The sequence below is a fragment of the Microcebus murinus genome, chromosome 7 (assembly GCF_040939455.1).
Source record: "Microcebus murinus isolate Inina chromosome 7, M.murinus_Inina_mat1.0, whole genome shotgun sequence".
Lineage (NCBI taxonomy): Eukaryota > Metazoa > Chordata > Mammalia > Primates > Cheirogaleidae > Microcebus > Microcebus murinus.
The window spans coordinates 30,238,652-30,265,695 of NC_134110.1; the positions used below are offsets into that span (position 1 = coordinate 30,238,652).

At 43.5% G+C, this 27,044-nt stretch overlaps 1 protein-coding gene across 1 annotated transcript in view; it reads left to right on the forward strand.

The window, feature by feature from the left end:
* Positions 1 to 27,044, forward strand: part of COL22A1 (collagen type XXII alpha 1 chain) — a 274,147-nt gene that overhangs the window by 225,160 nt on the left and 21,943 nt on the right. The window contains exons 47-53 of the mRNA XM_012735953.2: positions 7,329 to 7,382; positions 9,031 to 9,084; positions 13,114 to 13,167; positions 15,744 to 15,797; positions 20,384 to 20,437; positions 24,738 to 24,791; positions 26,210 to 26,254. Of these exons, the coding sequence (XP_012591407.2) occupies positions 7,329 to 7,382; positions 9,031 to 9,084; positions 13,114 to 13,167; positions 15,744 to 15,797; positions 20,384 to 20,437; positions 24,738 to 24,791; positions 26,210 to 26,254 (369 nt within the window). The remainder of the gene's footprint in view (positions 1 to 7,328; positions 7,383 to 9,030; positions 9,085 to 13,113; positions 13,168 to 15,743; positions 15,798 to 20,383; positions 20,438 to 24,737; positions 24,792 to 26,209; positions 26,255 to 27,044) is intronic.

The window sequence follows — 27,044 nt, forward strand, 5'->3', positions numbered from 1 at the left end:
ATTAAAATTTAGAATAAAGATAGGATCCACCCCTTCTCCTGAACAACCTCCCTCACACACCTCTGCCTATAACCAGGACGGTCTGATCCCCATATTTATTTATGTTTGACTTTTTTCACCTCATATTCTGGATTGCTTTTGACTTTTTAAAATTTCGCATTGGAATATTATTTTTCTTGGTCACTGAGGTATTTGTCACCCAAGGCAGGTGCCTCACTTGCCTTCCCCTAGGCCCAGCCCTATAAAAAGATGCCAGAGCTATTGTTATTACTGTTAAAAGCAAACAAGCAAACACGCAAAAATATTGCAGTGGGATAACCACGGGGGGCTTGCAGTATATTCCAGTGGAAAACGTCCGGATCTCCCAGACCCTGGCAAGCAGGGTGAGAAGCCTTGCGATGGTGATCCACAGACACTGTGTAGCTTTAAAGGGTTTTAAAATAGCCAGGACTTGTGCTTCAAGAACTGCAGATGTCAGGTCTCAGCGTAGATGGAGCAAGAGATTTAGCCTGGGTCAGCGTCAGGTTGAAAGACTTCAGGAAAGTGTAGCATCATCAGATGTCTGAGCAGCTGCTCCCGCATTGGTCTCCCTTTAAGGGATCAGCAGCAGAGGCTGAGGTCCTCACCCCTGTAATTTCAGCTGAGCCTGAAATAACCTTTGCTTCCAACTTGCTGGCTGCTGGGCTTAGCCTCTGCTGAGGAGGAATTTCCTTTTCCTCAGAGAAACCAAAGCAAATCAGTTAAACAGATCGGAAGCTCCCTCCACCGAGAAAAGTATGGACTGTTTTGTGTCTCAGCCCAACCCTGAGTGAACTGCAGATGTTTTGGATAATGGCCCTGCCTTCCTTCCCTTTTGCTTCAAGGAAGGGTTTGCTCCTTTAAATATTCTGAAAAAGATAGCTTCTGTCCAGAAAAAGAGCAAAAATTTCAGCTGCATCTGAAAGACAGAGTTCTAGCATCTCTACCAGGGAGTTGGTGGTAACCTTGAGAAGTCCTCGGGGCCTGGGGTCTGCCCTCTATCTCAAGCCTGCCAGCAATTGCTGCGGACAGTGTACTGAGTGCTCTAAGGGGCAGGTTGCCTGCTTTAAAGTATCACCTCCTGCAATGTCAGCATGATCCTAGGAGGTAGAGCTATTGTCCCACTCTACAGATGGGGAAATCAAGGTTTAGCAAAATGAAATGCCACTACTACAAGACTAGTAGGTGATGTAAGTGGACTTGACCCCTGCTAGTCCCCCTTCAGGACCCTAACTAGTTGATGTCTGTTACATCCCAGTGGCACTGAGACCAGCCCCAGCACCTAGCACAGCTCACCATCTATATCGTCTGTTAAGAGCCACCTGTAAGATCTTCTTTTTATCACCACATATTTTTTTTTATTTCGGCATATTATGGGGGTAAAGATTTGAAGGTTTCAATAAATGCCCATTTCCCCCCCACCTCCCACAAGTCTGAGTCTCCATCATGACCATCCCCCAGATGGTGCACATCTCACTCATTATGTATGTATATACCCACCCCCCTCCCCCTCCCACCTGCCCAATACTCTATTACTATAGTACCTATGTGTCCACTTAGGTGCTGCTCAGTTAATACCAGTTTGCTGGAGAGTATATCTGGTGCTTGTTTTTCCATTCTTGGGAAATTTCACTTAATAGTATGGGTTCCAGCTCTAACCAGGAAAATATAAGATGTGCTATATCACCGTTGTTTCTTAGAGCTGACTAGTACTCCATGGTATACATATATCACATTTTATTAATCCATTCTTGGATTGATGAGCACTTGGGCTGTTTCCACAGCCTTGCAATTATGAATTGTGCTGCTATAAACATTCGAGTGCAGGTGTCTTTTTTGTAGAGTGTCATTGGATCTTTTGGGTAGATGCCCAGCAATGGGATTGCTGGATCAAATGGTAGATTCATTTGTATTGCTTTAAGGTATCTCCATATTGCTTTCCACAGAGGTTGAACTAGTTTGCAGTCCCACCAGCAGTGTAGGAGAGTTGATCACCACATATTTTTTGAGAAAATGAGTCACTGAAGGGTTAAATGCCTCCTCTGAGGTCTCCCAGGCTGGCTTTGGTTCTTGGCTTAAAACCCAACCCAGTTTCTGTGTTGTTCATTCACTCTATGCCACTTCCCAGACTGGAGGACTATTTCATTTCCTCTCTGTTCAGCTTCCCTTATCAAACAGCATCTCCGCTAGATTTGCGGACACAAAGATGGATTTGTCAACTGAAACTGCTACCCATGTTGGAGTACTTGCAATCATTGTTAGCATCTGTTTAAAACTACAGGCCCCGGGTGTTCACTGGTCATGTGCATTGCCGAGAGGGTTTGGTTCATTTGTTTGCAATTGTGATTTGGCATCTGGGAGGCAGCTTCCTCAAGATTCATCTTGCAGATTTGCAGCTGTTGTCTCCAGTAGCAGGGCCTGGAGAGATTAACACTACGGTCAGTTACAGAGCTCCTGTCTAGGGCTTTGAAACCACATAAAACACTGACTTTAAGAGATAGGCTCAGAGATTATTGCTGCTGTTGTGATTATGCCCCATGCAGAGGAGAAGGAAGGACTGAGATGGTAATCACAGTGACAACCCTTGGAGCACGTATTTCTGCAGCGTAAGATGTCAATGCCTCTCCTGGGTTCAAAATGATGATCAATTCTGTCACCCACTAAAAGCATTTGTTTCGTTTTCATCACTTGTTCCCTTACCAGGTAATGGGGTAGAAAGGGGCCTGTCGTGTAACTGGAGACACCCTGGTGAACAGAAGTCTTCACTTGCTGGTTCTGAATGATTCTAGAGAAACAGAGATAATACTGGCTACTATTAGCGCTGCCAGAAAAGGCCCTGGGGATCCTGTCCTTCCCAGAAGAGAGGCCAGATTCACTTACTCCATAATGTCTCCAGGAGCAAAAATTTCTTCTCACTCATAGTGGCCTCAGTTTTAAATAGTCTCACCAAAAACTGTATCAGTAGTTCCCTTCCAAGTCAGGAGGTTCAGAGAGGTCAGATGTGGGCCTGGCTTCCAGAGCCTGGTGCTATGGGGAAGAAAGATGTGCAAACTGTTGGGTGACACTTAGGGATGTCAGACGGTGGCGGGAAACTGTCAGGAGGGCCGGGCACAAGCCTGGGGTTTGGGAAACTGTCAGGAGGGCCAGGCACAAGCCTGGGGTTTGCAGGCCAGTGGTTTCCACCGACGCTGCCTCTTATTTAGTGAGGTGGATATTGTTTACTAATTGTAGGGCTTTTTTCAGGCATTTATTTAACTTTTGTGAACTGTGGGATCCTTATGTATAAAAGAACTGTATAGCTCATCTCACAACAAGGGATGTGAGGACTAACAAGGGGAACTCTACAAAGCACAGCACGGAGGAAACATTTAATACGTGCATCTGTTGGTGGGCCTTATGCTTCTTGCACTAGTGACTTAGTAACAACTACAGCAAACTGTCTGGAGAGGAGTAAATGACTTTAAGGAAACTAATACCATGGACCCAGTGTAGCCTGTGCAGGCCATCTGGAGCAGGAAGGGGTTTAGCTGGATTGGAGGGTTAGGCAGACATTTACCAGGTATCTGTGGGGAAAGGTTTTCCAAGCAGAGAAACAATATGCTCAGGCTGTTTTGAGAGTAGCAGAGAGCTATTAACTTGAGAAAGTTTGTGCCCTATCCTCAACACTTTTAAACTTTTTTATAGAATTGCTTGTTCTGTAGATTCACAAAGGCCAATATCCTTAGAGCAACCCTTGGTATCAGTGGAACTTCAAAATAATTGTTATATCATGCACTTGGCACATGATGGTACTGGAAAAATATAATTAAAAACAAAATGAAATTTCCTCCCAACACAGAGCACTTCTCCACAAAGGCATAAGAGAAAGAAAACAATTTTATTACTGAATAGGCATTAAACCAGAATGGGATATGTATCACAATGTACTAAGAGATTGCAAAGACAGAAGGAAATCTCTTTTATATAGCCAAGGCTGTGCAACCATCCATTGCATGCATGTCCTCAAGATGAGCAGTAACTGGTCCTCAAGACAAAGGGTTTGATGGAGCCATTTTCCACTCATGTTCCTCCTAGATGTTCCTGATAATTGGAGTGGCTACCTGTATCAGCTAATTGGCCTTATCCATAGTTGGGGGGCAGGTAGCAACTTCTCAGATCTTTATGGCAGGAGGTGATTTTGCAGCTGTGAGCCAAGCACCTGTTGAAGTTAATCTTCCACTGTCCCATGGGTAGATAGGGGCCCTACCTCCCTTGCTGATTCTATTTCAAAGCGATAGTTCCTAGGCCCTTGAGAAAAACATTCCTAGGTTCCTGGGTCATAAAGCTAGCAAAGGTTGATTTAGTTTTTAAAAGTATTTACATACATTTCAAAGAGACAGAAAAAGAGCTCACAATGACAAGTTTTCTAAACTTAAGTGTTTTAAATAAAGGGAGTAGGGGCAAAGTCTATTTTCTTATTTTCAACAGAGAGAATGAAGCCCTTACAATGATCCCTCCACAAACCTCTTCTTCAGAGAACTGAACAAATAGTGTTGAAGTGGCAATCTCCCTGTAACAGAAGCTCCTGGCGGGCAGGATTCGTATCTGTGGTTCTGACTGTTGTGTCTCCAGTGCATAGAAAGGGGTCTGTCCCAGCTCAGCACAGCCGGTCAGCCTTTCTGATCCAGTGCTCTCGACATTGTAAGACCAGAGGGATGAGGCATCATGACCTAGGAAAATAGCCAAGAAAGTAACCCCGGCAGGGAAAGCCAGCGTGGATGTTTGATAATCAGACAGACAGATCTGGATTAGATTCCACACTTTGCTTTTTATTGGCTATGTGACCTCAAGTTAATGACTTAACCTGTCTGGTCATCAGATTTCTTATCTAACACTCTGAGGATAACCCCTACCTCCTAGACTTACTAGATAAATTAGATATCATAGACATATTATGTACTTTCTGTATCCGCTCAGGATATAAACAAAGAAATACATGTACTGGGTTATCACGTGGGAAGCCTTGGCAGAGCACCTAGCGGAGTAGGGGCCCTTTGAATGTCAGTCCCCTTTCTGGAAGGAAGTGAGTCAGGCGTGGGGGTGGCCGTGTTTTCTTTGATCCCTGGCTACATTGGAGTGGGAGATAGGACAACTGTGGAGATCTTTGAGCTGCTGACATTTTCACTGTTGACAGATGAGTGTTGAAACCACTCTAAACCCAGACCGAGGGCTGGAATTTGAAAGGAAACCGGTTACTTTTAAGGCAATTGTCCTAAATGTCAAGCAAGTTACATGCTATTCTGTGGCACTTCTTTTCATTGATTACAAAGCAGTCTGCAGACAGTGTGCTGGCTGTATAGATTTAGAAACTTTAGAAATAATTACATGCAAAAATGTTGGAACAAAAACATTTCCTCTCTGAATCCATTTTTCCCCTCCTCTAAACAATGGTATTTGGCACTTTACAGGCATTAACTCACCTAACCCTCCCAATATACGCCAGGAAGAGAGGGAGGGAGCATCATTTTGTAGTCACTGTCATCAGTGCACTGCTGATGTGGTAGAACAGTCTGGATTGAAAGAGGGCTGGACATGATGTTTCAGTGAGAGAATTGTGGGATTCTGCACCTGGAAGGGCCCTTGCAGATTGGCCTGCCGCCCATCCTTCCTTGCTGGATGAACAGACTGAGACCAGAAGGAGGACATGATCTGCTTAGGGATGCAAAGATAAGGCGTGACAGGCATGAAATGAAAGCCAATATTGACTTATTGCCACAAACGTACTTACTGCCTAATGTATTCTTTTAAAGGAATTGGAGTGGTTCTGTTTAATAACATTTTACTGAAAGACATTGTTGACACAATAAATGCAAGGCCAAGATGAGTAACGGTAAAGATATTGGAACCTTTGGGAGTTATTTTTGGGGTTAGTCTGTAAAAAATGTTTTTGGTAGGTTGCATGTTTCATGTGTTTTTATGATCATGATAATAATGACAATGGTGATGATAAGTATGATGATAAGGAGGATGATAGTCATGGTGGTGATGGTGATGATGACATTGACAATGATGGTGATGATGGTGATTGATGCCAATGACAGGGATATTGATAATGATGGTGAAGATGAGGCTGATAGCATTAATGATAGTGGTGAGGATAGTGATAATTTTGGAGGTGGTTGTGATGGTTACAATGACAATAATGATGACCATGAGTGTGATGATGGTGATGATGTGATGGTGATGATAATGATGATGGTATTGATGATGATGACCCTGGTGATGAAAAGGATGATAGCTAATATTTATTAAGAGAGAGCACTGAGCCCATCATTAGTCTAAGTACTTTGCAGATATTAGGTCATTTAATTCTCACAACCACTCATGACAAAGATACTATTATTATTCTCATTTTGGAAGAAAACAGATAGTTGTGGCACCTTGCCCAGACAACCACAGTTAGTAAGAGTCAAAGCCAGGATTAAAATGCCAAACAAAGATAATAATTATAATTAATATTTATGAGGCTCTTAACTGTGTTCTGAGCTCTATGTTAAGTGTTCTCCATGTGTTATTTTATTTTATTCTTCAACAATTACTCATCAAAATTCCATAGGGTAGACAGCATTATTTCCTCTTTTTGTATATTAAAAACACCACCACCACCAACAACAACAACAACAAGCTACAACACAGAGAGTTTTCTTGACCCCTCAAGGTCCCATGGCTAGGAAGGGAGGGAGCAAGGAATGCATGGACAAGAAATGCTCCCACCTGAGCCCCATGCAGAGCTGCTGCTGTCTGCCACCACCTCCACTTCTCCCTCTCCCTCACGCTGTCCCTGCGAGGCCTGCAGATGCCCTGTCTGTTCTGCCTCTTTGCCTCTTACACCTGGAATACTCCAGTTTCCTCCTACTGGATCCTTTTCTCTTCATCCTGCACTTCTAGCCCACCTGACACAGCAGCGACAGCTAAAACCCAAGGTAGTCACACATCCTTTTAATGCTTTCCAGAGCCACAGCTCAACCCAGATTCAGGTATTGACATACATGGCTCTCAAAGAAATGGGCTCTGCCTGCCTCCTCAGCCCGTTTCCCGCTCTCCTTCCTTATTTCCCAAAACCCAGATAAGCCATTTTATCAACATTCCTCAAGCCAGCCTTCATTTTCTATCTGCTGCCCCCATGCCTGACCTATCACAGGAACTTGGTAAGAGATTATTGAAGAATGAATTAATGGATGAATGAATGTATGATTTTTTTTTCTTTTGCAATGCAGTGCTATTCAAATTTCCAGTGACATTTTTTTTCTTTCTTTTGTGTTCCCCTCAAGGGAAGTAAGGGAGAACCCGGTGCAGATGGTGAGATTGGACAGAAAGGGGATCAGGTAAGAACAATTTATGATAAACCATTCATCCTGAAGAAGGGACACTGTTTCTCCAGTAGCTTCCCCTCCTCTATTTCCAATGTCATTCCTTGGCTCTTCTTCACTTTCAGTAAGAATTTTTAAAATCACATTTTCATGGTTTCCATCTTGATATCTCTGATTCAGTACCAGTCCCCTCTCTCCCTCAATCATATGAGAAGCCTGCCTTTATTTTCATTTGTATTTATTTTTATTTTGTACTCTTTCACCTTGGCTACTGCTTGTTCACTGGAACAATAGTCATTCATTAGAAAATGCACTTCCTCCCTCCCACCAACTCTTGGGCACCCATTGTCTGACTCTAATGGTGCCGGTTGAAACACTTCACAGACACCCTGTACTCTGGTCAGTGCCTATCGCATCTACCCACTGCTGCTCCTGATGTGCTGTGGAATGGCACTACCAAGGACACACTGCTCTCCCTGTGGATGAGAGCACTGTCCCCCCCATCTTTTGTCCAGCCCTGTTAGCTGACCCTGCCCAGCCCAACTCCAGCAGCCTTCCTGCCAGTTAAAATGGCTTGTGCTTCTGCTGTGCTGCCATCCTCTCCCTCTCTCTTCTCTCCCTCTCTCCCAGCCACCCTCTCCCTTCCTCCTCCCTGTCTCCAGCATGTTACAGCCAGTGCTCATGGTGAACTGACTCCAGGCCAGGCACTGCATTGGCTCTGAGGTCCAGAGTGCATCAGGGGCACATCCCTGACCTTGCTGGGTATGCATTTCAGTGGGCAGGGGGAGGGGGATGAGGCACGCAAGCAGGCCGCCCACAGGCAGGGAGACGAGGGCTGTGCGCAAGGTCTGGATGAGGTCCTCCACTAAAATTCCTTTTGTGTTGGGAAATAGGAAATGTGCTTGGGTTGTACTTATAAGAATGCCTGTTGAAAGGCAGTGTACTCTACACTGAATGTTGTAGCTCGTGCTTTCCAGTGGTGGGGTGTGATTGTGCCTGGCAGAGAAATCAATTATTTCTTGGTGGTTTGTTTTATGTTATAATATTATTATATGAGACTAGGTGTTAGATGCCACACTTAGCTCTAGAACTTTTTTGACTCAGTCTGTCATGCACAATGGACTCTTTTATACACAGAGGGACAAATCTCTTCCTTAAAAGACTGTAATATCACTAATTCAGTTGACCCAACAGTTTCCATTGTGTAAGTATTGTGTGTGTGCATTTGTTTTTATGTTTTTATATTTTTTATGTTTCATGTTTTTACATTTTTGTTATGAAATACTTCAAACATATCTAAAAAGTAAAGAGAGTATAATAAAACAAGGCCCCCTGTAGCCAGCATTGGGCCACAACAGCTGTCAATTGTCACAGTCACTCTTGTTCTCATCTGTACCCTCAACCACTTCCCCACACCTCTCCCCATTCGTTATTTTGAAGCAAATCCAACTTCAGGACATATCTATTTTTTATAAATATTGTTAGATAGTTCCTCAATCAATAGATAAATAAAAGAGGTCCCTTTTGTTGTCGGTGTCTTTAACCAAAATTATTAGTGGGGTTAGAAGGTAGACTTTAGGTTATTTCCTGAAATTTGGTATTTGCACAAAGTAAAAATCTTTCTATGAGTGATTTTTAAGAATTGCCTCTCATGTTTTCCTAGGGTCATCCTGGAGTTCCAGGTTTCATGGGGCCCCCTGGAAACCCTGGACCACCAGTAAGTAATAGTCTTTAATCCTTTCCTCTTGTGGCCTTGGCAATTGAATGCATATCTCTCCTCACTGGGCAGAGTATCACACTGGACCTGTTTCTTCTTGTAAGCTTTGAACTGACATTTGAAAGGCACCCAGGAATCAACTGAAAGTGCAGGTCCCAAAGGCACCTGGGGGAAAGTGCAGAGGAATTGAGTAGCCTTGATAGGCAGTGTTGGGGCAGGAGGACATTGCCAAGGACAGACAGACCTGTTTTCTTCTCTTCTTCATTCAAGCTTGGGTGGGTAGGAAGCCAGTATCTTAAGGTTATGATCTCAAGTAATGAATGTAGAAAATGAGAAAATGTAGAAGGAGCTTCCTCCATTTCATGGGAACATGTCCCATGGTGATTGAAACTATGGGAATCAGAGAGTGCCTATATAAGCCCAGATTTTCCTGGATTTCCTGCAATCAATGACAATAATACTAACTACATATGATTATTATTCATTATTACTATTTTAACAGTCCATTTATTATTATTCAAGGTACTTGTTATCATTATAACTGTAACTATTATTAATATCATCTCAATTATATTCCCATTGGCCCCCTGAGCAAATATGCTCTCAGCTCTTGTAGTAGCTGTAGTCTTGCCATTGACTGATGATTTTCTTAGCATTTCTCTCTCCCTTTAGCCTGAGCTCCCACAGATTAGTTATGTTACTCCTCTGATCAAGTCCAAGGCCATTGCAGTCCAAATAGCCATTGTGGTTGCCATGGCAACGGGCAGTGGGAATTGCTGTTCCTTCCAAGGCCAGGATTAGTTCCCTGGGACTTCCCCCAGACCTTGCAAACAGAGGTCACTGGGATTAGCTAAAAGACCACTGGAAGGAAAAATACTTGACAGGGAAAACAACTGAACTGCTGTCATAAATACTGAAAATGAGGTTCAGTTAAAATGATGAAGTTAAAGTGTATAAAGTTAACTTTGTCCTCTTTTTTAACAACTTGTGCCTTCTAATTGTTACTGTGTAGTCTCTATTAGAATAAAGTTGTTTTAAATGTATTTTTTTCAACAAAATCATATAAGAAAATGGAACAACATCTTTCACTTTAGGATTGACTTTTACAGCAAACTTATAAAAGATGAATTACCCATAAAAGTACTAGAAGCTTTCTCAGTTTCCCAGGAAGCCTACCTTAAATCTTTGATACTTAACACATTTTTCCCCCAAGTGCCTTTGACATTAATATTCTTTTAAATTTCTCAACCTGCTCCAACTCTGCAATGTGCCTATTTGTGGAGGAGATTGTAAGTGACTGATCAGTTTGCTGTCATTTTACCTAACAAAATTCTACAATTCTTTCAAGATTTACAATTTCATTTAGTAAATTGTTGTATATTATATTTGCATGTGTATTGGATTTTGCAGCATCTGACAATCAGGTGATAGAGGTGGTGACAGTAGTGTAGAGACGTGTTAGTGTTAAGCAAGGAGGGACATTTGAGAAGGAACTAATTTTATTAAAAAAATAGTTCAAGTTCACTCATGAAAATATGACATCATGATAACTGGAGCATCTCTGAAAGACTCGGAAACTGAATATTGGGTTAAAGCTCCATCCTGGTAGTTTCAAAGCCTGGGACATGTCTTAAGACAAATGAAGCCCTGGTGTCTTCTCATTGGAAAGTGCAGTAACTTAGAACTCTGTGACAACTGCAGGAAGTGGCTCCTGGCTTATTCTTCTCATGCTAGATGATGAATCTGAGGCTCAGAAACAATCATAATCAGAAGCCAGCTTGTCTGTCTCTGACTGATTAATGCTTTCAGTTTATTCAGCAGATGTTTATTGAGCTTCTATTTTGTGGCATGCCTTGTGCTGTGAATTGCCTTTGGGAATGGATGCTAAGTCTGCTGCCCATGTAGGTTCAGCAGCCAATTGTGCAGAAGCAACTCCAGAGCAGAAAATTAGCCCTCCTGGTCTTGTATGCATTGTTTTGTTTTTGCTTTTTACCATTGCTGTCTGTCTGTTTTTCATTGTCAGCCCCTGTCCAAAGTACCTGGGGTTATAGCTACCAAGCTAACAAGGCTCTTTCTCTCAGCATTTATTTTCTGGTAATCAGTTAGCATACTTCTTCCACATAAAACCATTAGCCTGTTTCCAGTATGCAGTGGGGAATTTTATTCCAGCTTACCAAGTTTTCAGAGTCTAGGATGTCAGAAGGTTTTGTTAAAGTTGTGTAGAAAAATCCAGATTGAAGTAGAAACTCCTTTGTTATATTAGCTTTGAACTATACATATACTTAAAGTATGAACCTTAGCCTATTTGTTTAAATAGTATCAGTATTCCTTTATTTCATGCACATTTACTGGGTCCCAAACCTATTAGAAGAGGTGGAGATAAATCAGACTGTGTCCTGCCCCAGGAATTTGCTGTGAATTGAAAATAAGACAGATCTTCTACAGCTAAATCGAATTTCCTTGTGGTCCAAGATCATGGTATAGTCATTTTTATATCCCTAAAACTTAGCTAGTCCATGGTATGATACAGGCACTAAATAAATGTGTGTAAAACAACTAAATAAAGGTTTCTATAAAGATACTAAAAAAGTACTGTGAGAACTTGCTTGTTTATACTTCCATATTTAGTTGGTATCTGCAGAGCTCCTGGTCTTGGTGTGGATAGTTGGTATCTGCAGAGCTCCTGGTCTTGGTGTGGACAATAGATACTTCTATTTATTAATGGAAGATCCTTTTGAGAGAGCCCTTAGCATATGTCTGGTGCTGGCTAACTCCTTATGTGTCACTTGTTCAACTTTCTCTACAACCCACAGGAAATAGGTTCTGTTCTTTTCCCCCATTTTACAATGGGACTAAGAAGCAGAGGATCAAAGTACTTAGCCTAGGGGTCACACAACCAGCCACTGGAGAAGTAGGGTATAGACCCAGGGACTCTGACTCTAAGAGGCTACATCCTAACCAATACCCTCTATTCAGTGCTGATTACCTTATATTAACAAGCATTGCCTCACTTAGCCCTCGTCTCTGTAGGGTGTGGGCAATTTCTGGCCCTTTACTGCTAGGGAAACTGAACCTCAGAGATCTTACATGATTCAACCAAAGCTAGTGAAAGGCAGATATGTGAAGTAACCTAAAGAACCAGTGCTTCATCACCCAGCCAGCTCAACTCCTATTTCATCCATTGATTCAAGAATATTGAGTGTCTGCTACATCCCAGGCACTGTTTTAGTTTCCATGAAAAAAGAAAGTCCTTGACTTCATGAAGTAGGACGTGAGGGAGGAGGGAGACAGACAATAAACAAATAATAAATCAATAAACATGAGCATGTCAGACATTGGCAAGTGCTACAAAGAAAAGACAGAAAAGGGACCTGACTGGGGTGGTGAGGGGCAGGGGCTTTCAATTATGGGTATGGTAGAGAGAAAACCTCTCATTAAGAAACTGATATCTGAGCTAAGACCTGGAGGAAGGGAGGGTGTGGCCCTATGGATGCGTGGAGGACAGAGGACGAGAGTGCAGAAGAAGAAAAAGCACATAGAGGAGTCCTGAGGCAGAAGAGTTCTTGGGGCTCACTTTGAGCTGCCTACTTACCTGCATAGAACTCTTCTTCCATTATTTGTGCATCTTTCCATCCCTGCATTAATATAAATAATGGCCCTCATAATCTCTTGGAAGATATATCCAATAGCTAATTTATTGCCTTCTGTCCTGAAATGTTCCCCGATATTAGCTGAAAAATGTCCACCCTGAAGTTAGATCATTTACTGTTTTCTCAGGGATGACTGGATGGTTAATGTTTTAGCCCTTCCTAAAACGTGGCTGCTGTTCTCCCAACATCTTGCATTTCCAGAGAATAGCCCAGCCTGATGGGAAAGGCAGAAAGACATTTGATATAATAGTGGTTCAGGCAACTGGGAGAGGACACAGAAAATTTAAGATCTAGCCATTGCTTTGAGTACAAAGTGAAGGGTACTGATGACCTCTTTCCAGGTACACAAGTAACTAACTTTCTGTCTTGTCTTTTGTAGGGGGCAGATGGAATTGCAGGAGCTGCTGGACCACCAGGAATCCAAGGGCTACCCGTAAGTTCCTTAGGGGACAGGATCTGCTTTCTCTCTGTTTCTTGGCCTTTCTAGAACCTCACATGTTTGTCAACCCTGCCCTGGTCCTCTGCTCTGCTGCGGCTCAAACACTTCAAGGTTCTTCGAGTGCTATAACTTTATGTTGGAGCCCTGATTACTTTGCCACTAAAGTAAAGGTTTGGATGAAATGATCTGGCCATCTGTGATTCCAGAATTCAGTTTATAATCACCAATGCAAATAGATCCTAGATTTAGGCCACATATTTCCATTTCTTGTCAGTATAGTTTCCATTTTGAGCAGGTTCAGGGGTGTGGAAAGGCTCAGAGCTAACTTACTCTGAGCCTGTGGTATGGACCAGGCAATTGCCAGGAAGGAGATAGCCACTATTGTCCTGACTGTTTAAAAGAGGAGAGTGGAATTTAAAAAGCAGTCACACATCAAGGTCCCAAAATTACAACTAGTGGAGTTGGCATTTGAACCCAAGGCTTTTACCTCATAAACCAGATTATATTCCAATGCCATAAAGCAAGGGATGGGCCACAGTTTAGAAAATATTGGAGTAGTAGCCACCACCTACTAGATGCATGACATTTAAAGGAATATGCAGTACACCGATATCCCTTATCTCATCTGATCGTCCTTCCTGCTTTAGCCCTTTAAGTTAGAAAGGTCCTGAATCGTTATCAAATAAGGAACAAATGAATTAGGAAAATGAGATGATCATTTCAGGGTCACACAGTGAGGAAATGTCAGAGCCAGACACAAACCCCAGTCCACAGGAATCTCACCAATGTATTCCAAGGCTAGCTAGCAAGCAGGTCACCCCTACCCTGGTATCTTTGGATTCATGCAAAGGTCAGCTTAGGATTTACTTAGAAAAGATTCCCCCTTTTTAAATAAGGAAGAGAAAGTCCAATGGAGTTAAATCACCTTTTCAAAGTCATACAAGAAATTAACATCCAAGTTGAGAGTTAAGTCAATTAGAAAACTCCCAGTTCACTCTTCTTTCTATTATATTCCACATTGACCCTCTGTGTGGGGTGGCCAAAGTTGGGGACCAGAAGGACCTTGAGATTGAAAAATCACAGCCACCTCATTCCTTTTAGGGTAGTTCTTTTTGAAGCAACTTAGCTAGAAATCCCAGGATGAATAATATATAAAGCATTGTGCAGGCAGATTTACATCGATTCTCAAACAGCAAAAGATTTACCCAATAAAAACCAATGGCCTGTTGGCCTGGGGTGAATACGATGTGGAGCCCAGATGTAAAACCATTACATTCCTAGGAATTAAACCATATTAAATAAGACGTCAATTCTGTCATAGGACCCCTTGGCAAGTTATGATAGCACTTAAAGCTGTCCAGAGTCCTGATACTTTACTATAAACATCAAACCAGAATTTAGGTGAAGTTTTCTTTGTTCAAACAGTGAGTATTGATAGTTACAAAAGAGAAATTTAAAAAGAAAAGCCAAACAGGAAATAATAATAATAATAATAATAATATGTTTATACATTTAAAACGTGACTATTATATTTTGAATTAAAACATAAAACGATTTGTTAATCTATTTGACATTGGATGAAGCCTTTACTTTGATTTTGGATAATCAATGCAATCCCTTGTCATTATTCTTGTAAAAACAATATCCACCTATCATTTTCTTTGCCTTTTTAAAAAATGGTTTGAGAGTATACAACATATATGAAGCAATATAAATGTAGAGTTCTAAGTTGTTAGGATTTTCCCCTAATCTTTCATACTGTGTAATAGCTATCTATTTAGACAGTGAGTAGTGGGTGACTCATATTCATTGAATATTTTCAAAGCCCTAACTTAACTAGCATAATTAAGTCTTTGTCCCAAGTTGACAAAAAATGTCTACTTCACGTGCTTTTGGTGTTTGTGGGTGTTATGATGTAGGGGAGGGGTAAATACTTTGTTTTATTGTGGCTATAATTTTGTAGTGGTCTAAGTGGCAATATGTTTAGGCAATCTCAAATGTCATGCAACATAATAGTATAGAGATCTATTTCATGGGGGCAAGAGATACCAAAAGCAACCATTGGTGGTAAAAAGTTTAGGAGCCTCTGAACGAATGATGGAAATAATCAAACCATCTGTTATGCACAACCCCTGGTCAGCTGTCCACTTGCATAGGCTCCTGTATGCACAACACTTTGAGGTGAAAGTGCTGTGTCCTGTGCTGTATGAGTGAAGAACCTGCATTCAGAAAGTTTTGGGACAAATGCAGAGTTGTCTGGACTCAGGTTTTGTGGACCCCAAAGCCCCAATAGCTTCTTCCCACTGGATTTCCAATCACCAATTTTCCCTGAGCCTATGTAATATGGCCAGAGTGAGTCCTGGTGGGCTCACCAACACAGGTAAGCATGTCCTACCCCAGGGCACCTCACTGCTTTGTGCAAGGAAAACCCAGAAAGCCATGAGACTACAACAGAAGCACTCCTTGCTTCTAACCAAACACTTGTTCTTCCAGGTGTGAAGCAGCAATCATTTACCTCCAGAAAGGCCAATAATAAATTTCACAGTGTTTTTATATCTTCGATTTTTTAGGGAAAAGAAGGTCCTCCTGGTCCTGAAGGCCCATCTGGAATACCTGGAATCCCAGTAAGTAGTGTTTGATTTTGTTTTAGAAAAAGCTAGTGTCTCTTTATAAAAACAAGCAAACAAAAATATATTCTACCATTGTTACAGCAAGGCATGGCCAATATTGGAATTTTGAGTGTTATAGAAAATTAGAATAAAAATAATTAAAAATATCACTAACTTGTTTATCAAAGTCAACTAAATTTTTGGTGGAATCAGCCTTAATCTTGTTCTTCATATATATATATATATATATATATATATATATATATATATATATATGCTGTTCTTTACTTATTTACATAGTATTTTTTCTTTTTTCTCTACATATGCATGTATATATAATTGTATATATATAATTGAAACAATCAACACATATATAATATGTAACTATTTGTGATAATATAAGCATTTTCCATTTCCCATGCTAGTGTTAAATGTTCATAAACTTTAGGCACAATATATCCAATGAAAGCACCATAATATATATAATCATTCTTCTGTTGCCTCATAAATCTTAGAATTTTTTTAAATAAAAACTACAATGGGCAATTTTATCCATAGCATTTTTAAAAAATTCTTTACGATTTCTTTAAGTGCGATTAACTTGTCAGAGTACAACAATGTCTAAGTTTCTTGATACATACTGCAAAATTACTTTCAAAAAATGTTCTTCTGAACTTTGCAATTTAATATACTTCTCACAGTAGGGTCAGCCTCTCCAAGGCATTTGTAATAAGGTTTCTCCAGAAAGGCCACATGCTGCCTTTTGCATTGAGAGTGAATTTTCTGTGCCTCTGGGTTTGGGCGGTGCCTGCTGCTGCAGCATCTACTCACTACTGCCCCTTCCCACCCTCCAAGTCTCCTCTTTTGTTCAGCCACACTGGATTCCTTTTGACTCCTAAAACAGGGTGCATGCTCTCCTGCCTCACTGGACACCCCCTCACAGGCCTCCAGGATGTCTCTTGCTGTCTTTCACTAGGGGATCCTTTGATTCTTCCCTTCCAGTCCTGGGCATCACCCATACCTGCTCCAGGCTAGGGTGTATCCTGTCTTCCTTTTCTTCTGAGTGTCCATCTCAGCTGGTAATCATATCTCTGTTGGTGTAATGGATTCATTAGTCTTCTTTGATTCGCTGATTTGGTCAAATCACTCATTCAACAAATTCTAATTGAGCACCTACTGTTTGCTAGATATGGGGACATAACATTGAAGAGTGGCCAGTAACCATGGGGTCTTCTGGGCTATGAATTCTATGTGAGCTAGAACTACATCTGCTCTCCTTCAGCCTTGAGTCCCCGCCATAATGAGCACACAGCAGATATTAATTAACAAAATATGTGGATGAATAAGTTGCTATCACAGACCCTGGGATATCTGATATGTGTTGTCCTGAGAGGGCATTTCTCAAGCACTATCAGCAGCCCTGTCTGAACCCTGCAACCCAGAGGTTAGGTAACCTGTCCAGGGCATGCAGATCTGAGGGACATGCTGGGATGTTGCTGTAAATTGCAATTCTGGAGGCCAGTGTGCTGTAGCAGCTAGGAAACACGCATTGCTTGAACTCTAGCAGTGGCAAAGCTAAGGAGAGAAAAGCCCAGTTTAGATTTTGCGTAAACCCTTATCCCCTATGTTTTAGAGTACTGCGGAAGAGGAAAGCAACTTTGGATGTGATTATGTCACCTTCATAATATCAACTCCTTTCTCCCACCTTTCCTTTGCCTCTCCCTCATCTCTTCTTTTCTTCCAGTGCAAATCCCATTGTGTCAGTTCCCTTCTCACTGTTGTGCTCAGGCTTAAGCCAATGCTGTGCCCCATTATGTCCCTGGTGCCTGGTGGATGGACCACTGCTTTCTTCCCTGTTTCTCCATCACCCGTGCCCCCTTAACTTCACCCCTGCATGCCCCTCACTTCCAGCTACTGTAACCTACCTTGTCTCCCTCCCACAGATCATTCCTGCCTAGATAACTTTTCCTCTCCCTTTGGCCTGGGAAACAGGAGTCACAATAGCTCTCATGTACGTTGTGCTCACTGAATGGAAGGTTCCGTGCAAAGTGCTTTCTATAAGTTAGCACATAGCACCCTCCAAACAGCACCACCAAAATGCTCCTCTTAAGGTCTCCCCTAGAATTCACTTCCTCCCAGGAGATACACTCGAACCTCCCCAAAAGGATTAAGGAGGAACCTGAGCTGTGCTCTAAGACCACTCCTTTCATCCCCCACCATGGCAGTCAGGGTATGAAACTATGCACATCTGCTGATGTTGTGTCTGCCTTCACCCGCCCCCTCCCCAGCAAGCTCCCGATCTGAGCCAGTGGCCGAGGTGCCAGACATACCCAGATGTGCCCCAGCCCTCAAGGAACTGTTGCATGGAGAAGCCAAAGAAGAAAGAAACAGACTTCAGGGGGTCACTTGGGGATTCCTGGGGGAGGTGACACTCAAGATGAGTATTCAGGACAAGTTTTCTAGGTAGAGAAAGTTGAGAAGTGTTGGGAAGAAAGTATTCAGGTTGAAGGACCAATTTCAATAAGACATGGATATATTATTTGCTTATACTAACATAATAATTTTTTTTTTTTTTTTGAGAAAAAGTCTTGCTCTGTTGCCTTGGGTAAAGTGTAATGGTGTCATCAGAGCTCACTGCAACCTCACATTCCTGGGCTCAAGCTATCCTCCTGCCTCAGCCTCCTAAATAGCTGGGACTATAGGTGTGCACCACGCTTGGCTAATTTTTCAATTTTTAATAGAGACAAGGTCTCTTTCTTGCTCAGGCTGTTCTCAAATTCCTGAGCTCAAGTGGTTCTCCCACCCAGCCTCCCAGAGTGCTAGGATTACAGGTGTGAGCCAATGCACCTGGCCAAGAAATGTTGATTCCTTTCATTTCTGCTAGATTCTGGGAGAGATGCAAGACCCCATAAACTTTCACTAACATTTTAACCCCAGCATTAACTTCCATGAAGTAAAACAATGAATCTCTCCATTTGTCGAGGGCCAGCTCTACGCCATGCACAGTGAGAGAAAGATCCTTTATATGTGGGTTACCACATGAAATCCTCACTTCAGTGTGGGTGTGATGATCCCTGTTTATTAAAGGTGAAAAACAACAGGGCTTTAACTTTAACTGAGAAGTTAAAGACTTGCTCAGTAATGCACAGTTAGCAAGAGGCAGCCTTCCTCTCTGACAAGCCACATTTATTTCTCAGATTATTCAACAGGCCTCAGCATTTTTTCAAGTGACGTTCTTCCTGCCCCCAGGGGACCACCTGTCTGCACCAGGAGTCCTCAGGTCTCCCCTTGGCCTCCAGTCTGAGTTTGCCGGTCTCCCTCTGATGTGTGTTTCATCCCATGCCACTGCTTTCCTTTCTGTGCACTGCTCTCCCAACCATCCTCCCCGCTGCCTCCATGCACAGGGAGAAATAGTTTTTGGAGTTAAACTTTTAATTGAAGAGGATCAATACAAAAGTTGGTTTATTTGGTATTAACACGCTTATACCAGAAGCAACATTCATAAGGAGTTACAGGTGCACACAGAACAGTGAGACTGTAGCCAGGTCAGTAAAGTTTGATACCTGTCCACAGTGCCTTCTCATCCAAGCCAAGGTGTTGATGTTGAAGTCACTGGTAGGGAATAGAGCATGATTTTATTAGCAGCTGAGGCAGCAGGGGCAGCCATGCCATGGGTACTGTTACCAAGGCCTATTTTTTTAGCATTGCAGACAGAAGCCCTAAGTTCCAGTGACTTTGCAGGGTGGCGTATCCTTTCTCTTCAGGAGAGGAGGCAGTGAGGAGGTGAGAGCTTCAATAACTTTCCCCAGACACATGCCCAGTACGTGCGAGCAGGATTCAATCCTTGCTTGGTTGGACCCATTTTCCTTCTGCTTGATTCTTGCTGCTTTCCTTCCCCAGCACCTGGGTCCAGGTGGCCGAGAATTGGAACCTAAGTCTGCAGATGTCATAGACATCATCATGCAGAGCCAACTTGCTCATTTTCACAGACTCCTGAAGAAATCATCATCCCTTCATAAACATGAGGATTGTGGCACCCTGTCTACAGCAGGAAATGGGCTAGTTGGGGAATCACAGAATCATAGCTTGAGTTCATGGAAAGAAATGCAAAATGCCCATGGCTTTTTTATGATCCAGATATGCTCCTTGCTGTCATTCACTGAGCCTTCATGTGTCCCAGGCCCTGCGCTAAGTGTTTTTCGGCACGTTTTTGAATGCCTTCATCATCTTCATCAGCACCTGCATCTCCCTTCCCAGCATCTCCATGTTCAGCCAGACATGGAGGCTCAAATGTCCCCAGTTTGACCTCATGAAAATGTCCAGGAGGAGCTTCCTTATATCAATAGTGATAATAATGACATTATTGCAAAATCTGTTGCTTTTCCACTATGTGCCAGGTCCAAGGGCAGGTCAGCTGGAATCTTGCTGTTAGGGAAGAAACCAGGAAATGAGAGTAATTCTGTCTGTTGAGATGCCCCCTTAATGTGAACTGTGAACATGGCTGCTGGAATCTAGGCGGCCAGACAAGCTGAAACCGCATCTGCCTCTCCCTCTGCTCTGATCGTCTTTGAGCTGATGACCAACTTGAGTTTCTCTTGCAGGGAGAAGAAGGTAAAGAGGGCAGAGATGGAAAACCAGGCCCCCCTGGAGAGCCGGTAAGGGGCTCTGAACTTCTAATCCTCTTACATACCAAATCCATAATTTCTCAGGAACAACTGCTCTGTGATGAGGAGCTATTGTGAACCAAGCACAAATATAGGTATTTTCTATGCATTCTTTTATTTACTTATCCCAGCCACCCTGCAAGGTAAATACTACTGTCAGCATTAAAGGTGAAGAAAGTGAGTCTCAGGGAAGTGAAATGATGGCCTCCAAGGTCAGATGATGGGCTGGTCACAGAATTGGAACCTGAGCCCAGGGCTCCTGCGCATGGTTTATCTCACTGCCCCTGGCAGCCTCAGTCCTAGTGCAGTGGGAGGGGATGCTGGGACATATGGCACTGCCTGAGTAGAAATCTGGTGTCTGAAGAGACCCTGGTACTCACTGAAAACTTGGGCGGCACCTGTTGGCTCCACGGCCTTATGAGTTTGCCTTTGTATTTTTTTTTTTAACTCTGGCATAGAATTTTTTTTTTCTTTAATGTTAACTACTGTCCAGGGACTCACAATGAGATGGACCAAATTCCTATAAGGACATCTCTGTGGTCCCAGTGTCTGTTTGTTGGGAGTGTGCAGGGATTTCCAAAGACCGGTATCGGTGACCTCTGAGCTGTGCACACTGAGGTTGCCTGTGGGTCAGGGATCTGTGGTGGTGAAGATTCTTCAGCTCCTGGCAGCTCTGCTGTCTTCCCAGAGCCCTTTCACAGCCACTGCATCCAGGGGATGATGAAGGGTGACATTGGTGGTCCAGGGACTTGGGTTCTCCAAATGTCCACCAGTACGAGACTCGTTAAACAGTGACATGTCCACCCAATAGGATACCAATTGCTGCTGGAAAGAATGAGGACATTCTCTAGATACTGACACAGGGCTGCTCCACGATTGATCGTTCAGCAAAAAAGCAGGGGTGCAGACCTTGTGTGTAGTCTCATATAACATTTTTCCTAGTGTTTACATAAAGGAATTCTGGGAGACTCCATAAAACACTAGTAAAAGTAGTTTCCATCCATGTCAGCCAAGCGGTCAGAGGAATGAGAAGGCAACTTTATACTCCACGGTATTTTATTTTATTGTTATCTTTTTACCTTTTTGGAGCCCTGTATATGTATTACTCATTTAAAAATTTAGTTAAAAATATAGTGATTCAATAAAAATATTTTATGCCAAAATTTCAACAATAACGATAATAACAGTAATAAACTGGCTCTGGATACAGCTACCCTCCTTACACCCTCTGTGTCCTGGGGCAAGATAGAAGGCATCTCCGAATTTCAGTTTCTTTTTAAATAGAATGAGAATAATACACCAACTTTCCAGAGTTGCTGGAAAATCAAAGGAGGTGAAAATTTTGTTCAATGCATCAGGCTTATCTGACCATTAATTATTTTAGCAAGTTACTTTTCCCCACTGTCCTAGTTTTAAGTCCTGGTGAGTTCAGAGCTGCAGAGCCTTTAGAACCACTAAGTGGAATTGCATAAAAGTTTCTACAGTAAGGTTGATGTTCCATTTAATTGGTGTGGTCATAAACTATTATGACTCATTCTGAATCTGATGCAACTTGCTGGAAGCACCTCCTTTATCATTTTACACTGTGCTCCAGATGCTGAGACCAAAATTCACTGCTGAGAGGAAAAGAAAGAGCTTTCAGCAACTGAGCAGAGTGAAAAGTTCCCGCTGAGTCGCTGCAGGCTGACATATAGCAGAGCTGCCCAGGGTGGGCAGATGGCAGCCAGCCTGAGTGACAATGTGGCAAGTGGGGAGAGAGGCACAGATAGCACTCAGTGGCTGACAGCTACTGTGTGTGCACCTAGGGCCAGGGATGCTGAGCACTTCATCACATTTTCCAATGTAGTCCCAGAAAAACCTTATGGAGTGTGGGTATCACGATTGCCCCCAGAGGAGGACACTAAGGCACAGAGAGGCTGACAGTTTGGCCAAGGTTGTAGAGCTGGTAATTGAAGCATCAAGGACTCCCACCCCCAGAGGCTGACCCCACAGTTAACTGCTGCAGAGCAGGGCACCTGCCTTACTGCAATGGGTGTATTATCCTGAGAAGCCATCTTCTGCAGTGCAGGGTAACTGAGGACACTGGTCTTCAGTTGCTCTGCTTATCAAATGCCCACCAGGCCAGAAACTAGGCATCTGCTGACATAGGATCAGGCCTGTTCTGCAATGGGCAATGCAGGAGGAGACAGGACTGGTTCCACTGGATGAGGCAGGCATCAGCCAGTCCCACCCAGGGGCAGCTCTGGCCTTGGGTGCCCATTACAGAGTACCCAGTTGGCTCACTCTCGAGTTTCAGTACACAACCATGTTGATGTTTAATCACTCTGGGCTATGTAGGAGGAAATTAGCACAGGAATGGTAGAATATGGAAGAATCTCAAGACAATGATTTGGGTGCAGGTAGAGCCTTTGGGAGGTGATCCTGTGAAGCACTGAGGGAGTGAGGGAATGGAGCAGAAAAAGAAGGAAGTCATGAAAACAGGCTGACAAGTGGTGACTCCAGGGGCAGCTGGGGCCCTACCTCCGTGGGGAACCTCTGATTGCTCCTGGAGGCATTAACTCCCGCACACTTGGGCTTTCCATACCTCAAAATCAAGCACCTCCTAAAGTCAGGGAATGTCTTCCTCTGTGCACTTCCTTTAGGTCACCTGTGCAGAAGTTGTTCAACAAAGGCCAGGCACCCTCCTGGGTGAGCCCCGAGGACTCAGTTGGGAAATGGCAACATCTGCTCTAGGTGGTAGGGGGTCCCTCTTCACTTTGACCTGTCCCTTCAATTCCTGTATGTGAGGAACACAAATGGACAGACAGGCAGATAGATAAACATTACCTAGATAGATGGATACATAGATGAATGAGTGGATGGATAGATACACAAATAGATGAATAGACAGTGTTGAGTTGCCTGCTTAAGTTTTATTAAGATACATTTGAGCATAAATCACAGTGTAAGATGAATTTCAGAGACTCTGGAGCCAAAATGCCTGGATTAGAACCTCAGCTGTGTGATTTTGAGCAGATGACTTAACTTCTCTGTGCCTCAGTGTTTCTTCTGAAGGATAACAAAGGCACATGCCCCACTGCATTGCAATCAGGCGTCACTGGCATCATAGTGTAAAGCACTCGAGTTGTGCCTGGCACACTGAAAACCTGCAGCAGCTGCTGGCTGTCCCATTTTTCTGCTGGCTGTCACAGTTGACTATGTGGCAGGAGCCAGGCCAGGCATGTGCACCCTCCACCTCAGCTGCAAAGACCCATGAGGGAGAATTGTCCCAGATTTACAACCGTGAAAGAGATGCAGAGAAAGAAAGTTACACCCCAACATCACATCGCTAGAGCTTAGAAGAGGTTGGATAGAAGGATAAAAACCAACCTGGAAATCAGAGCTTTGTGCCCCACTCTTCTCTCTGTAGTTTTTCTCTAAATCTAAGGATGTTCCTTTCCTTCCTCTGTCCCTCTAGCAGGCTCAGGTGATGCTTAAGGTTTATAATCTGTAAAAGTGAGGTGGACAAAACATTTGGGGGTGGGCACGTCCTCCAGGCCCAGCAAGCTTCCCCCACTGGCCATCAGCCAAACTTGCCCTTCCCCCACTCTCCTCTGCTCCCCTCACTCCTCCTCTGCCAGCCCCTGACCACTCTATGTGGCTTGAGCCCCCAAGACTCTCATTGGCTTTTATTCCTGACTTTCTTCTGTGCAGGGCAATGCTGAACTGCAGGCAGTGAAGAACTGTAAATAGCAAGAGTGTCCCATAACTTCTGTGTGTGTGTGAGGAGGGGAGGGAATAAGGCCATGTACGTCACAGGCCTCCTGTGAGCAGGTGCAGCTGCTGTCCTGAAAGCAGCTTCCCGCTGGGGTGTGGCACTCAGCTGGAAAGCAGTCTGGCTTTGCTATTTAATAACTTGCCAAACATGCAACTTCTTTGATCCTCAGTGTTGCCACATGTAAAGTGCAAGAGTTAACAGCTGCCTTGAAGTGCTTCTGTGAGTAGCTATAAAGTCGTATAGAAGCCAGATAGGCATATGAGTTCTCATCCAACCAGAGTGCTTCTGACACTGAAGAGGGGAGAGGAAACCTACATAGCCAGTGCCATTCCAGGAAAACCAGACACGTAATAGTCCTCAAGTACATGGTGGAGATCTGAGTGGATTAAAAGGACCAAAATGCCAGCGGAAAGGGCTGGCAAGGTGGGCGGAGACAGGCTTGTAGAAACAGGACCATATGAAGCGCTGGCAGCCAAGAGCAGGCAAATCCTTACAGTGCTGTCCTCAAACTCTTCTGTTCTTCCTTACTCTCAGGGCAAAGCCGGAGAGCCGGGTCTACCAGGACCAGAGGGCGCCCGAGGCCCACCTGTAAGTGCTGAGCGTATGTTGTCAACCATAGAGTCAAGCCGCCAGCTGCTAGCTCGTAGCTCCTACCACTGTGGGTAGAGCCAGCCGAGACTGCCTGGCCCCGGGTCCCAGAAGTCCCTCTCCCCGAGACGGTGGTGTTTCTGTATAATCAATTCATCTTTTTTGTACATCATAGCTGTGAAATTCATTTTCAAAATTTTAAACCTCATTACCTTGTTGTTCTAAACTTTCTTTGTTCTTATTCTATTTATTGTAATTTCAGTGGGTTTTCTCTGGAGAATAGAACCAAAAAATGAGTCTTAATTTTAGTTTCAAAAATTTTCCATAGCTGAAGTTTTTTTTCCAATTATAAAAATAACCTATTCTCATTGCATAACAATAGTAATGATGATGGTAATAATAAGGAAAAGAATAAGAAAAAATTATATAAAGAAGAAAATAAAGTTACTTCTAATTCTACAATACAGAGGTAAATCTCTTCAACATTCAAGCATATTTTTTCTAGTCTTTCTTATGTATATGAATTCCATAATCTATATATTTCAATCTATATCTATTAATTGTACATATAGATATATACAGACACTATTTTTTTCCATAAAAATAAAATTGATGTAATTTAGAGCTATTGGGTTTTTTTTTTGCTTAATCTTTTTAACTCTTCATAATTTTAAGATTATTTACACAATTCCTTAAATTTTTTTTGGAAAAAAATTTGATTTGTAATGAAAATCCTAAAATTACCTCACAAGAAGTAGCATTTCAAAATGCTAGTTCTGTTTCTTTATTGTTATTTTTCTTTAAAAAAAACAATAAATAATTCAGCTAGAATTCAATGAAGAGGAAGTAAAACACAGAAATCAATTTTCTTTGTTTCTAAATCCCCTTGTTTTTCAAGTGATTACACCAGAAGAAACCTGAGAATGAGGAATACTACCTCTTACAGGGACTATAACAGTGATCCTGTGTGAGAGGCAGGCCTGGGTGTGGCCGCAGGAGCCAGGACGGGGCCCTGGGACCCAAATCTGGGTGGAGGCAGCTTATCTACATGGGACCCTTCTGACTCAGCAGCCAGGCAGGCGGAGGTGGCCCAAGGTGGGGAGATCAGGAGGAATAGGGCGCTCTGGAGACATCTGGGGCAATGCCCGACAGCCTGAGGCTTTTACGGGACAAGCCCTGGCAGCCTCATCCACAGCACAGAGGGAGCCAGAGGAAGGGTTCTCAGTGTCCAGTCACCAAGCAGCTGGCACTGTGCCTGGCACAAGGTAGGGCTCAGTGCTCTGCAGCTGGTAGCAAATGTGGGGGATGGGGTGACCCAACGTGAGCCAGGGAGGCTGCAGCCCAGTGGAGATGCCCCTGTGCCTTTCCTGTGTCATCAGCATGCTCTTGGGTGGAATAACCTTATTCTCTTTCCCCAGGGCTTCAAGGGACACACAGGTGATGCTGGTGCACCTGGTCCCCGGGTAAGTGAGCACCTCAGTGTGGAGGTGATCCAGGTGAAACAGAGTGAACGCTTTCTAGGCAGAGGTGTCCTGGAAGAGGTGCAGGCCAGTGCAGCACCTTCCCTGAGAGAGGACAGTGGACACACCAACACAGTGGCACTACAGCAATGTCACTGCCTCTCTTGGTCTCTTTCCTTTGGGTGGCTCTTTTGGGGGCCAGACATTGCTGTGCAGCCAGCCAGTGTGGCCATAGCAGTCTGGACTCAGGTGTGGTCTCCATCATTTGCGCCATCGCATCAACCTTGAGCCCTGTGAGGCAGGTGCTATTATGAGGCTGATTTTGCAGAGGAGGAAACTGAGGCCCAGAGGACATGGGTGATGTTCCCAAGGTCCAGGAGCTTATATATAGAAAGAGTTAGCTTTATCTCAGATAGGAAGACCTCCGAGCCTTTTTTTTTTCTTTTATCTTTTAACTCCTGTCTCTCTGAATGCCCAAAGTGGAAGTGACCCAGGGGTCAGTGGGTTAGACCCCTTGCATGTTCTAGATAAGGAGGAGAAAGCCAGGTGTGGAAAGGGTCAGCAGTAGGGAGGCAGAATCCCAAGCAGGTGTGCCAGACCCTTCTTCAGTTGATATTCTTTCCCATCTGTGCTGCTCAGAGAGGCACAGCATGGTCCCAGGCACTGGCCGCAGGCCTCAGGTACCCTGAAGCCCCCAGCTCGGGGCCAGAGCTCTGTGTGGAGAGGCTGAGGGTCCTCTGGGTCTCTCCAGCTCTCCCAGGTGCTCAGATGCTGCTGTGGCCGAGGCAGCCAG